This window comes from Cloeon dipterum, chromosome 1, assembly GCF_949628265.1.
Source record: "Cloeon dipterum chromosome 1, ieCloDipt1.1, whole genome shotgun sequence".
Lineage (NCBI taxonomy): Eukaryota > Metazoa > Arthropoda > Insecta > Ephemeroptera > Baetidae > Cloeon > Cloeon dipterum.
The window spans coordinates 4233708-4245972 of NC_088786.1; the positions used below are offsets into that span (position 1 = coordinate 4233708).

At 42.0% G+C, this 12265-nt stretch overlaps 3 protein-coding genes across 3 annotated transcripts; 1 reads left to right on the forward strand and 2 right to left on the reverse strand.

Moving 5' to 3' along the window:
• The first annotated feature begins 123 nt into the window (after positions 1-123).
• Positions 124-4494, forward strand: Usp16-45 (ubiquitin specific protease 16/45). Its single transcript, XM_065475626.1, has 13 exons — positions 124-360; positions 728-839; positions 957-1153; positions 1218-1363; positions 1545-1648; positions 1701-1810; positions 1866-2018; positions 2076-2300; positions 2552-3208; positions 3372-3639; positions 3700-3875; positions 3929-4036; positions 4172-4494. The coding sequence occupies exons 2-13, from the start codon at positions 776-778 to the stop codon at positions 4388-4390; spliced, it is 2427 nt and encodes an 808-aa protein (XP_065331698.1). The 5' UTR covers positions 124-360; positions 728-775; the 3' UTR covers positions 4391-4494.
• A 68-nt stretch (positions 4495-4562) lies between these two features.
• Positions 4563-7736, reverse strand: LOC135934105 (allergen Cr-PI-like). The gene is made up of 7 exons (XM_065475627.1): positions 7604-7736; positions 6523-7310; positions 6003-6161; positions 5751-5912; positions 5250-5694; positions 5048-5184; positions 4563-4993 (listed from the first exon to the last, which is right to left on the reverse strand). Exons 1-7 carry the CDS (start codon positions 7674-7676, stop codon positions 4706-4708), a joined length of 2052 nt encoding a protein of 683 aa, XP_065331699.1. The 5' UTR covers positions 7677-7736; the 3' UTR covers positions 4563-4705.
• Positions 7737-9105: 1369 nt separating this feature from the next.
• On the reverse strand, positions 9106-12025 carry LOC135934106 (allergen Cr-PI-like). The gene is made up of 7 exons (XM_065475628.1): positions 11866-12025; positions 10758-11545; positions 10538-10696; positions 10320-10481; positions 9827-10268; positions 9634-9770; positions 9106-9577 (listed from the first exon to the last, which is right to left on the reverse strand). The coding sequence occupies exons 1-7, from the start codon at positions 11936-11938 to the stop codon at positions 9290-9292; spliced, it is 2049 nt and encodes a 682-aa protein (XP_065331700.1). The 5' UTR covers positions 11939-12025; the 3' UTR covers positions 9106-9289.
• Positions 12026-12265: the final 240 nt, after the last annotated feature.

The window sequence follows — 12265 nt, forward strand, 5'->3', positions numbered from 1 at the left end:
CTCTCCAGCAACGCGGGAGATTCAAATTTTAATCAGGAGCATTTGAATTTTGATTAATTTGCACCTCATAGATCGTGTCTTTTTTGTTTTACCTCTGCTGCTATCGTTCTAATGCCGTTTGCCACTGCTGCATTATTTTTACCAGACCGCACGGACCTCCCCGCTTTCCCGAGTCCCAAGGAAGTCCTCTCTTACAAGTCTTCTTCAAAAATAATCGAATCGATTTCAGGCTCGCAATCAGGTTGTCGCTACTGCATGTCATCATCCCTGCTGGCCGTGGCTCGTGTTTTGTGGATCAAAACTTTTCTGTTAGATTCATGCTCTTTCGGACTACCTCGGATTTCTCCTAAAAAATTTAAAGTGATTTTCTTTTCGTTTTATATGAACTTGATAAATCCGATAAATCCTAGAAAACGAATAGACTTAATTATTATTAAAATGTAGGGCACATTGTCGTAGCTCACATGTTTTGACACTGATGTCATGTGTGCGTGTAATTTTCTAAACTTCATTGCCACTTTCATTAATTAATTCTTGTCTAGAGAGGAAACAATAATGCAATATTTTGCAGTAATTTAATTTTATTAATATTAATTAATATGTATGTCTTTGAGTAACATCGCATAGGATCTTGATCTAAAAATATTGGTTTTTAATTTTTTGATCCATACTCTTTTGATGTCATTATTATTGTTGTGTCAAATTTAATTCTTCTTTGAATTTCCAGGGTTCTCCTACTAAATATTCGTTTGTTTGAAAAATCGCAACATAAACGATGACAAAGACTAGGGTCGACTCTGCGGAGTCAACTGAATCATCTGAAGACGATTCGCAGACAGGTTTGTTTCTAAAAACTAAAATCTTAAGCAGTTAATGCCAACAACTCATCCCTGCGCTTTCAAGTTTTTAGTTCACTCGATTGGATTCAAACAGTGCTTAACTTCATTTCATTTCAGCCTCGAAAGGATGCTCCCACATAAGCAAAGCTGTAATGATCAATGTCTTGAGGAAGCAGTTTCAAGGGTCAAATTTCAAAATAGTTCCGTCACCCAACTCATTTCGGTCCCGAGCTATTCCACCTACTACTGTCAAATCACATAACAGCGATGTGAGAGGTTGCAAGGAATGCAAAATGAGTGGAACTATCAAAAAGGTTAAATAAAATGAAAAATAAATAACCAGGTTGCTAGACCTATAACACACGTTATCGTTTTTAGGGAGATGACACCTGGATATGCCTACGGTGTGGAACAGTTGCGTGTGGAGATCCATCTGACGCCAGTTCACATATAATCAAGCATTTCTCTCTTCCTCGCTCAGACCCTCATGTTGTTGCTGTCAATGTTGACAACTGGACTTGCTGGTACTTTAATATTGAAACTTACTTAATATACATGAAACTTGGAAATTAGACAGTTTAATCATCACAATCATTTTTAGATTTGGACAGATATTTTATTTGGTTTTTAAAATTTAATCCAAATTTTTGTTTGAAAAAATATTTTAAAATAAATAGTAACCAATTGTTATCATAAAAATTGCAGGTGCTACAAATGCAACAGTGCAGTAGACTCTAACAGCACAAAATTACTGCAGCAGGCCACTGAATTTTTGAAGAAAAACTTTAGACCTGGCTCTCTAGTAGAAGGTTGGTCCCTCTTTCATTGCGTTGTGTTTTTGTTAACGTTTGCCGTTTGCAGAGGTCACAACGAATGGTACTTCAGCTTTAACAAATGGAACAAAGGATGAGAAACCAGGAGAGCCAGAACGCACCTATGACAAATCTCACAAAGAGTTTAATTGTGTTAAGGTGAGCAATCCTGCCAAGGAATTATATCACTGGGAATAAATTGAATTCCCTCTAGGGCTTGGCTAACCTTGGAAACACTTGCTTCTTCAACTCAGTCGTCCAATGTTTGGCACACACGCCAGGCCTGCCCACCTTGCTCAGTGAGTCCCAAGAAGGCGAAAAGTTTAGCCTGCCAGGCTTTCCAGCTGACAAGGAAAAGCCTGCTCTGGTAGTTTTCAATCTTGATTTTTTTTTCAAGACTAACCTCAAGTTGTGGTTCTTGTAGCCACCTCTGGAGGGAACTCTGGAACCCCCAGGCTTTGTTACCAAGGAACTGGCAAGGACTTTTGAGCAAATGCAGGAGGGAAGTCAAGCTTCAACTGTGAATCCAAAGTCGCTTCTTAACGCTCTCAACCAGAAGGCTCCTCACCTGGCTGGCACAGGGGATCAAGAGGACTCGCACGAGCTCTTGCGTACTTTGATGGAAAGCGTCCGCTCTGAGGAATTAAGGGTATGCACCACTGTCAATTAATGAGTTTTTGGTGTTACTTGGGTTCATTCAGTTTCATTTGATGCGCTCTTGTCCTGCCAAACAGGTTAAAATTGTACATTTTTGTTACTAAAGGGCTCAAATAATTTGGACTATTTTTGTATAGAATTTTGTCTCTGCACCTATTCTTCTAAGGACTACACATTTAATATTTGACATTTTTTAAAGAGAGCAGAACCACATTTAACATTATAAATCTGCATACTTTATAGAGATATCAAGGCCAGATTCTGGATGCAATTGGAGTTTCAAGGAAGGACGACCCTGCTAATGTGGATGAAGACAAAAAGTACATGGGCAAAGTGTACAGTAATATGGCCAGCAAGCTCTACCTGAGGCCAGACCACTTGTTTCAAGGTCAGCTGATATCCATCCTGCAGTGCCAAGAGTGTTTGACTACTTCGTGTGTTCCTGAGACCTTCCTTGACATCAGTTTGCCTGTGGTCAGCCAGAGACAGCCGCCTTTTGTCAGATGTCAAAGCAAAACTCCAGCAGACGCGGAATCGCCCAGCAAGGATGTGCCCAGCAAGCACCAGTTGAAGAAAGCTAGAAACTCAAGCAGGAGAGGAAAAGGAAAGAAGGCCAAGGCGAATCAACAGAAGCATAACAATGAAGTTGATGATGCTGATGTGGAGGATAACGAAAGCCAGGAAAAGTCGGTGGAAACCGATTCAGCGAGTAACCAAAAAGACGACTCTGACGAAGCTGTCGATGGCGATGAAGAGGAGAGTGGGGACGAAAAAGAAGACGAGGGAAAAGAAAATGGCAAAAAGATAAGCGAGAACTTGGCAAATGGTGACGCAGATGGTGAGAAGTCATCTAGTGATGAGAAGAATTGCATTGATGAACTGGAGCAACTCAAGTTGTCAGTAAGTATCAAAACCACCCTTAAAAGTATCACTATTTTGAAAACATTCCAGTAGCTTGAGGAGCTGAAGCATTTGCATTGCAGAAAAATACTTAACTCACTTATTGTCAGACTGTCAGTTTGCTATATCAATTGACTCAGCATAAAATGTTTTTGGTTAACAGGACAATGAAACTGGCGCATGTGCTCTTGCTGATCCTGAAACCCCCAAAGAAGGTTGTGATAGTGTAGGCCATGACAACCATTCTGCAGAGGATGACGATAATTCTAGATGGAGCACGACCATGATGCCCAGAGTCACTAATTGTGATGCAAAATGTGACTCGACGCTGAATACTTGCCTCAACCAGTTTGTTGCAATTGAACTTCTAACTGGCAACAACAAAGTTGGCTGTGAAACCTGTACCAAAAGAGCAGGAAAATCTGCTGGCGGTAAACACTAGTACTTTCCATAAATATAGATTTATTATCTAATAATCACTTTGGATTTAGGTAAAACTGTGTGCACCAATTTTACTAAGCAACTTTTGATAAGTGCTCCTCCTGCAATTCTCACTCTCCATTTGAAGAGATTTGAAGTGTGCGGGGCTAGGTTTAGGAAAGTTATCAAGATCGTCACTTTTCCTTTGATCTTGAATTTAGCTTCGTTCTGCTCTGTCAAGTGCTTGGTACGTTTTTATCATGTCTTCTGGAAAGAGGCTGCTTCACGGTCTTTTTATAGGGGCTTCCAACTATGAGACGAAACCAAACTAAAGTTCTCTACTCGCTGTATGGTGTTGTGGTGCATCACGGAGGCCTAAGTGGAGGCCACTATGTGGCCTATGTCAAGGTATGTACTAGTTTTGTAGAAACATTTGAATTAAACAAAAATGACTGCTCTGATTTCCTTAAAAATTATATGTTATTGCTCTATATTTTTCTTGTCGTGTTAAAAGTCCTTTAACAAAAAATCACGTTCATCCAGGCTCAAAAACCACCGTCGGCCGATGACATTCGGAAGAGATTCATGCTTTCGAACAACGCAAACCAAGGTTTGAATGCCGAAGAGTGGAACGATGACGAGACGCCGGAACCTCCAGCTGGAAAGTGGTATTATGCAAGTGATAGCTTCGTTTCTGAGGTGTCCGAGAGCAAAGTGCTGGAGCAACAAGCGTACCTGCTGTTTTACGAACGGTTTTACTAATTTCTTAATTTTCTAAGCAACCCCTGCTAATTACTCAAATCAGGAGGTGTCGAAACTGGGCAGTTTTCAATGCAAAATAATTAAACGATTTTCCATTCAGTCCAGACCGATTGCTTATTTTTAAAACCTTACAACATCGCCGCAATATTAGTCTAGATTGAAAACTCTCATAATTGTTAAATTGCTTTATTTCCATTTCATCTTTTAACAGTGATCATATTTTTAGTTGCTCCATAGTCCTTGTAACAGAATGCTTAGGTCGTGTAAATTAGCAGCACACAAATTGACAAAGACCATTTGCTCGGGTGGTTAAGTTTAAGCACGGTTGATCTCTTCCAGAGTCTTGTGGAAGATGATGACATCCTTGAAGAAGATGTTGGGGGTGTTGAAATCGTACTCGCTGATCTTGCGGTCGAAGGGATAGCCGAAGGGCTTGACATCAGGGTAGACGCGGTCGTAGGCGCTGCAGTAGCCCAAGCTGAAGGTCTTGGATTCGGTGGCGGTGCTCTCATAGGGGCTGACCATGACAAACAGGGAGAAGGGCATGCCTCCCTTGCGGCCTCTGGGCAAGAGAAGGCGCTCAGGGAATCCGCAGTGGTAGGTCTGATGCAACAAAAAAGTGATATAATGGAAGTGTACGAGTTGGTTGTTAGTTACCTCTTCCTTGTACAAAGTGGTCTTGCCTTCGATGGCCTCCTCAACCTTCTCAATCATGCTCTTGGTGGACCATTCGTCTTTGTAGGTCAAGAAAGCATCCTCAGATCTGCGGGTAACGACGGTCTTGCCAGAAGTCACTGTAATAAAATATTATATATCGAGTAAATATTTGCGCACAGTTACAAACAGTCAAGAAACTTACGAGAGTATTTGAACTTGTCCATCTCGATCATCTTGGTGCGCTTCTCGTTGAGGGTGAGCTCCTTTCCATAAACGTCGTATTTGGGTCCGAGGAAGACGCGCACGATGACATCCTGTTCCTTGTCAGAGGTGACCTCAAACTTGTAGTTGAAAGGCTTGTGGTTGAGACGGGGCACGCGGTACTTGATGTTGACGTTCTTGTCGGACTCGTAGGTGCCGGTGAACACAGAGTACAGGTCAAACTCGAAGTCTTCGAAGTAGGTGACCAGCTTGTTATCGACCTCGACACTCTCAACCTTAACGCCGGGGAAGACGAGATCCTCGCGCTTGTAGGGGGTGAGATGCTCCTTGTACTTGATGAAAAGCCTGTTCACACTCTTGTGCAAGCTGTAGAAGGCCGGGTCGCGAGGGGCAGTCTCAGCGTGCTCGAGAAGGCCAGGAGCAGCCTAAAATTAATTTTTGGCATTGATTATGTCAGCAGGAACGTTAGAGAAATAATTACGCCAAGCTTGTGCAGAGGGTCAACGATGTGGCTAACAAGAGCAAAAGCATAGGTGGTCAGGTTGCCGTAGTAGGTGGTGGGTACATCAGGGAAGCCATGAATGAGGCGTCCAACCCAGTCGATGCCCTTGTCATCCTTCAGGCTAATCTTGGTTCCGTCACGCTAAAGAGGAAGCATTACGTTCTCGTTAAATTAATGCTCTGAATTTCCTAATTGATCATCAAATCATTTTATTTAAAAAAAAAGATTTACGTCAAAGAAGTATCCCAGATCAATGGCCTCGCGGATTCTACGTTCATAGTCAAGGACATCTTCGACAGTCATATCTTCAAGATCTTCCATCTTCATGTTTTCAGGGCGGACAGGGAAATCGACACCATTCATGTAGCCTACGTGTGGAACATATCCAGTCTGCAATGTAAGATTTGAACATTTCCCAGTATTAAATCAAAGCGTAAAATAAATAAAAATCTGATTTATAATCATTTTGTTGTATTAGAAATCAATTTGGCCGTTTTTAGAAGTTGAATCCTACAAGAAAATGAGGAAAATTATATTCATTAGCATCCTAACGCATGCGGAGACAATTCGAGATTGCACGTGTTTTTCGCGCCTTGATTTTTTTAAAATAGGGGAGAGGGCTCGAACCTATTGCAAGTCTTAATATTTTTTCTCTTTGACGCTAATATGTAGCAATAGTGAACAAAGAACAAGACAGAAGTCATGAGCGTGAATTAAAAGTTCCTCACCGGGTTTTAACTCTCGCACTCACCTTGACAATATGATTAACAAAGTCGATGGGTTCAGTCTCAGGCAACCAGTTTGCGAAGCGCTCCAGGTCGTAACGGGCCAGCAGCTGGTCGTAGATCCAGTAGTAGAGCTCACCCTTGCGGTCCAAGGTAAGAGAGTACTTCTTGGCGTCCATCCAGAAGGGGTACTCGAGCTGGATGAATTTGTTATGCATGCTAATGCCCAAGTCCTCACTAAAGTAGGCAACGCGCTGTTCGAAATCGTGCTGGTACCAGAACTCGGTGTAGTTGCTGACGGGGATGCTGACGGTGTAGTCAGGGGTGTTCTTGTGGTTCATGTACTCGTGGTAGGCCTTGAAGACGACCTCGCTGTCGACGAACTTCTGGGGGAAGATTTCGTAGAAGGGAGGCAGAACAATGCCACGCATATCGGGACGGTGGTAAACGGCGACGCTGAGGGCGTAAACGAACACGTATTCGTTGACGCGATCGCGGGCCCAGCAGGCGACCTTGTAGAGGGTTTCGTAGTCCTTGGCGAAGTAGAACAGGTCGAACAGCTTGATCATCTGCTTGCGGTGGGGCTCATAGAACACGGAGAAGATGTCGCCGCGGGGCAGCATACCCTTCTTGTACGCGATCAGGAAGTCCTTAACGTACTCCTTGCTCTTGTACGATTCAATGTCCTCCTCAAGCGTGTAGCTCTTGCCGACCTCGACCTGCTCGGTGTAGGTGTTGAAGTCCTGCACGCGCCAGAAGAGCTTCAGCAGGTTCTTCTGAACGCTGAGAAGCTCAGGGGTGGCAGGGGTCCTATCTGTAGGGGGTATTTGAGTGATGTGAATTTTTTTCCCTAGATGACAAATTGGGCACAAAATTCGTGTTTTGTCTGATTGGATAAATCCATTAGTGCCAATAAAGGAGGAGCACACGAGGCCATCGTAATTTCATTCGAATATATTTGAATTAAAACCAATTTGAAAATACTGTAAAATTTAAATTTTGAAATTAAATATCGTCGTTCCTTTTATAAAAATAAATTAAAAAAGTAAAAATAATTTGTAGGATCCAAGGTTTAAACACTTCTTCAGAATATAAAAGGCTGCTTACATGACTTCTCGTCCACAGGGACGGCCATGGCAGCGGCCACAGCTACCGCCGCCAAAAGGAATACAGCCTTCATGTCGTCGTTGCTTGCCGGTTCAGTGAGGAACGAGGGCGATTGTGGCTGATGATCGCCTTTTTATACCAATACGATGTGCTGATAATAATGTGTTAAGGTGACCGCTATGACATTCACTGGAACGGATGAAGCGAAATGCATGAGTTCAACTGCAGGGTCAATTTACCACCGACTTTTATTTCACTGCTGAATTTCAAATTTTTATGTACAAGAATTTTTTACGATGCCACGTCCTCTCGATTTTAAAAATATTCAAATCTTACGCAGAAGTGGCATATGCTTTTTACTTTTAATCAAACAAAAATTTAAGCAAATTTTTTTCATTTGAATAAAATTATAAAATGTGTTCGTATTTATTTTAGCGAAATTAATTAAAGTTGAATGAAAAGGTATAAAAATAGTGCTACGAAAATTTTTAAATCTAAAATAGAATTCGCCTTGTGGTTATTATTTGGATTATAGTAAAATAAAAACCTGATTGATCTATGCCTTGTCTACTGTTAGATTTCACCTTAAAACTTTTAATTAATTGGTTGCAAGCTGCCATGCCGTATTGATATAAAAAATAATAATAATTAACTTATTATAATATTGTTGAATAACACTGATGGAACGCAATCAACACAAATTATTGTTTGATAATAAATAAGAATAACAAATTAATCATTTTTACGCTTTGTAAAAGCTATTTGTGCAGTATGAAGATGAAGCGTAAGAATACCAAAGCACGTGTCGTATCGTTTAAAATCTATTGAATGATTCTTTCTACTTTTCCTTCCTTGAGAAGTGTAAATTTAATCGTCTTCTTGTTGATTTTCATGACTGGGTTGGCCTGATCCTGAATAGTAAATCAATCATTTAAATATGCAAGTTTTCTTAATATTTTAACACTGTAAACCGACTCTTAACACGAACAAACCCTTCTTGATAAACTTTCAATTACTGTTATTATGTAAATTAATTTCAAATCTTTCATGTTGATATTTTTAACGTCTGGGTTAGCGCATATATTTTTACTGTAGACATATATATTTTTTATTTGGTCCCATCCGAGGCAGTGAGTGCATCAAGTCGCGCAATGACTTATCAGAGACCGCTCCGCTGCAAAATGTTTATAGAAAGAGAGGAGAACCCAATTTCCTGAATTATTTCCTTAAAAAAAATTTGCATCTATAGTGAAATTTTTCCAGGTCGAGGCTCATTGCTTTTAGACAGCTTGCGAATTTTTATTTCTTTCTTTTTAAGATTGCCATAGTATCTTTTTTTTCTTAAAATATATTTGTCCACTACCTGCAGGATTTTTTGTACTTAATTTTTCTTCAATTATATGACAGTAAATGCTTATTAGAGCCCAATATATTCTGAAGAACAAAAATTTATGATGTGAAGATACTTCGTTTAGGTTCGTGTTTTAAAAAAGCACGCTGGATATTAAGAAAAGTGTTTTATTTTTTTTTATATTTGTGTACAAAACAAGAACATTGAAATGCCTGTTTAAGACAGACAATCAAATCGCGTGTCCAGTAAACATTGCGCTTTGGTCGTATAAATTAGCAGCATAAACAATTAAACAGTCTGGCTCAGGTGTTAGAGGTGTAAAAATTGTTCGCAACTTAGGCGCGGTTGATCTCTTCCAGAGTCTTGTGGAAGATGATGACATCCTTGAAGAAGATGTTGGGGGTGTTGAAATCGTACTCGCTGATCTTGCGGTCGAAGGGATAGCCGAAGGGCTTGACATCAGGGTAGACGCGGTCGTAGGCGCTGCAGTAGCCCAAGCTGAAGGTCTTGGTCTCGGTGGTGGTGCTCTCATAGGGGGTGACCATGACGAACAGGGAGAAGGGCATGCCTCCCTTGCGGCCTCTGGGCAGGAGAAGGCGCTCAGGGAATCCGCAATGGTAGGTCTGCAGACAAAAAAAATGTATTAATTTATAGAAATGATAAAACTAAATAAATTTACCTCGTCCTTGTACAAGGTGGTCTTGCCCTCAAGAGCCTCCTCAACCTTCTGGATGATGGTCTTGGTGGAGAACTCGTCTCTGTAGGTCATGAAAGCATCCTGGGAGCTGCGGGAAACGATGTTCTTACCGAAGGTCACTGGAAAAAAACACTAATGTAGTCAAAGCGCTTGGAAAAATATATTCAGAACTCACGAGAGTATTTGAACTTGTCCATCTCGATCATCTTGGTGCGCTTCTCGTTGAGGGTGAGCTCCTTTCCGTAAACGTCGTATTTGGGTCCGAGGAAGATGCGCACGATGACGTCCTGTTCCTTGTCGGAGGTGACCTCGAACTTGTAATTGAAAGTCTTGTGGTTGAGACGGGGCACGCGGTACTTGATGTTGACGTTCTTGTCGGACTCGTAGGTGCCGGCGAATACGGAGTACAGGTCAAACTCGAAGTCTTCGAAGTAGGTGATCAGCTTGTCGACCTCAACATTCTCGACCTTAACGCCGGGGAAGACGAGATCCTCACGCTTATAGGGGGCGAGGTGCTCCTTGTACTTGATGAACAGCTTGTTAAGGTTCTTGTGCAGACCATAGAAGGCAGGGTCGCGGGGGGCAGTCTCAGCGTGCTCAAGAAGGCCAGGGGCAGCCTAAATATCACATATTTAATATTTTTATATTTATGAATTGTATTAATTTACGCCAAGTTTGTGCAGAGGGTCAACGATGTGGCTGACAAGAGCGAAAGCGTAGGTGGTCAGGTTACCGTAGTAGGAGGTGGGCACATCGGGGAAGCCATAGATGAGACGACCAACCCAGTCAATGCCCTTGTTGTCCTTAAGGGTGATCTTGTTACCCTCGCGCTAGAAAAAATAAAACCGTTATTTAATTTTAGTTATTTTTATAAGTTCGATATTACGTCAAAGAAGTATCCCAGATCAATAGCCTCGCGAATCCTGCGCTCGTAGTCGAGGACATCCTCAACAGTCATATCTTCAAGATCTTCAATGTGCATGTTGTCGGGGCGAATGGGGAAGTCAACTCCGTTCATGTAGCTGACGTGAGAGTTGTAGCCGTGCTGCGAAAATTAAGTCATAAAATCAAATTCTGAATATTTTAGTACAATTTAAAAGCAATACCTTCACTTCGCGGTTGACGAAGCTGATCTCCTCAATCTCAGGAAGGTAGTTAGCAACACGCTCCAGGTCGTAACGGGCCAGCAGCTGGTCGTAGATCCAGTAGTAGAGCTCACCCTTGCGGTCCAGGGTAAGAGAGTACTTCTTGGCGTCCATCCAGAAGGGGTACTCGAGCTGGATGAATTTGTTATGCATGCTAATGCCCAGGTCCTCACTAAAGTAGGCAATGCGCTGTTCCAAATCGTGCTGGTACCAGAACTCGGTGTAGTTGCTGACGGGGATGCTGACGGTGTAGTCAGGGGTGTTCTTGTGGTTCATGTACTCGTGGTAGGCCTTGAAGACGACCTCGCTATCGACGAACTTCTGGGGGAAGATTTCGTAGAAGGGAGGCAGGACGATGCCACGCATATCGGCACGGTGGTAAACTGCGACGCTGAGGGCGTAAACGAACATGTATTCGTTGACGCGATCGCGGGCCCAGCAGGCGACCTTGTAGAGGGTTTCGTAGTCCTTGGCGAAGTAGAACAGGTCGAACAGCTTGATCATCTGCTTGCGGTGGGGCTCATAGAACACGGAGAAGATGTCGCCGCGGGGCAGCATACCCTTCTTGTACGCGATCAGGAAGTCCTTAACGTACTCCTTGCTCTTGTACGATTCAATGTCCTCCTCAAGCTTGTAGCTCTTGCCGACCTCGACCAGCTCGGTGTAGGTGTTGAAGTCCTGCACGCGCCAGAAGAGCTTCAGCAGGGTCTTCTGGACCTTCAGAAGCTCGGTAGTTGCAGGGGTCCTGTCTGTATGGGATATTAAAGTGATGTGAATTTTGTTAAGAAACGATCAGAAAAATAAGGAAAACTCTTTGACCATAGTATAGTTGCTCTGCTGATCCGCAATAAAAAAATCACTTTGAGTCTAGTATAGGAACTTAAAAAATCGAGAAATAATATCTTCAGACGCAGTTAAAAGCCACAATATAGTGCTATGACATGGCCTCATACTATAAAAAAATTATTATATAAAAAGTATTATAAAAGTGCGTTTGAGAATTTGTACTATTTCCGTGGTTAACAAATTTATCCCAAAGAGCAAATAAGATAGTTAAAACAAGCCTTACAGGTCTTCTCGTCCACAGGGACAGCCATGACAGCGGCCACGGCGACCGCCGCCAAAAGGATTATAGCCTTCATGTCGTCGTTGCTTGCCGGTTCTGTGAGGAACGAGGACGATTGTGGCCAAACGCAGCCGTTTTATACTGTGATCCCTCCCAAAAATTTGTCCGTGTTGCTATGGGTCACAGATAAAATAATCGCGATTGTTCATGGGTCAGTCTGCGACTTTTGATAAAGTGCTTACTACAGTCTAATTCTCAAAGATGTATTATCGCCACTGTTTCCATACCAATTTTTTCGTCATAGAGCTCAAATTTATACGACTCTTTTTTTCTAATTGAAGGTTGGTTTTGGTTTAATCAAAATTAAATTCTGTTATTAACAATAATTTATTTATTCTAGTAA

Coding starts and splice junctions, on each gene's coding strand:
- Usp16-45 (XM_065475626.1), top strand. CDS start 776: ATGACAAAGACTAGGGTCGACTCTGCGGAGTCAACTGAATCATCTGAA. Junction 1,154..1,217: donor TGAGTGGAACTATCAAAAAG/GTTAAATAAAAT, acceptor TATCGTTTTTAG/GGAGATGACACCTGGATATG. Junction 1,649..1,700: donor ACCTGGCTCTCTAGTAGAAG/GTTGGTCCCTCT, acceptor TGCCGTTTGCAG/AGGTCACAACGAATGGTACT.
- LOC135934105 (XM_065475627.1), bottom strand. CDS start 7,676: ATGAAGGCTGTATTCCTTTTGGCGGCGGTAGCTGTGGCCGCTGCCATG. Junction 5,695..5,750: donor ACCCTCTGCACAAGCTTGGC/GTAATTATTTCT, acceptor AATTAATTTTAG/GCTGCTCCTGGCCTTCTCGA. Junction 5,185..5,249: donor GGACAAGTTCAAATACTCTC/GTAAGTTTCTTG, acceptor ATTTTATTACAG/TGACTTCTGGCAAGACCGTC.
- LOC135934106 (XM_065475628.1), bottom strand. CDS start 11,938: ATGAAGGCTATAATCCTTTTGGCGGCGGTCGCCGTGGCCGCTGTCATG. Junction 10,482..10,537: donor ATCTGGGATACTTCTTTGAC/GTAATATCGAAC, acceptor TATTTTTTCTAG/CGCGAGGGTAACAAGATCAC. Junction 10,269..10,319: donor ACCCTCTGCACAAACTTGGC/GTAAATTAATAC, acceptor TGTGATATTTAG/GCTGCCCCTGGCCTTCTTGA.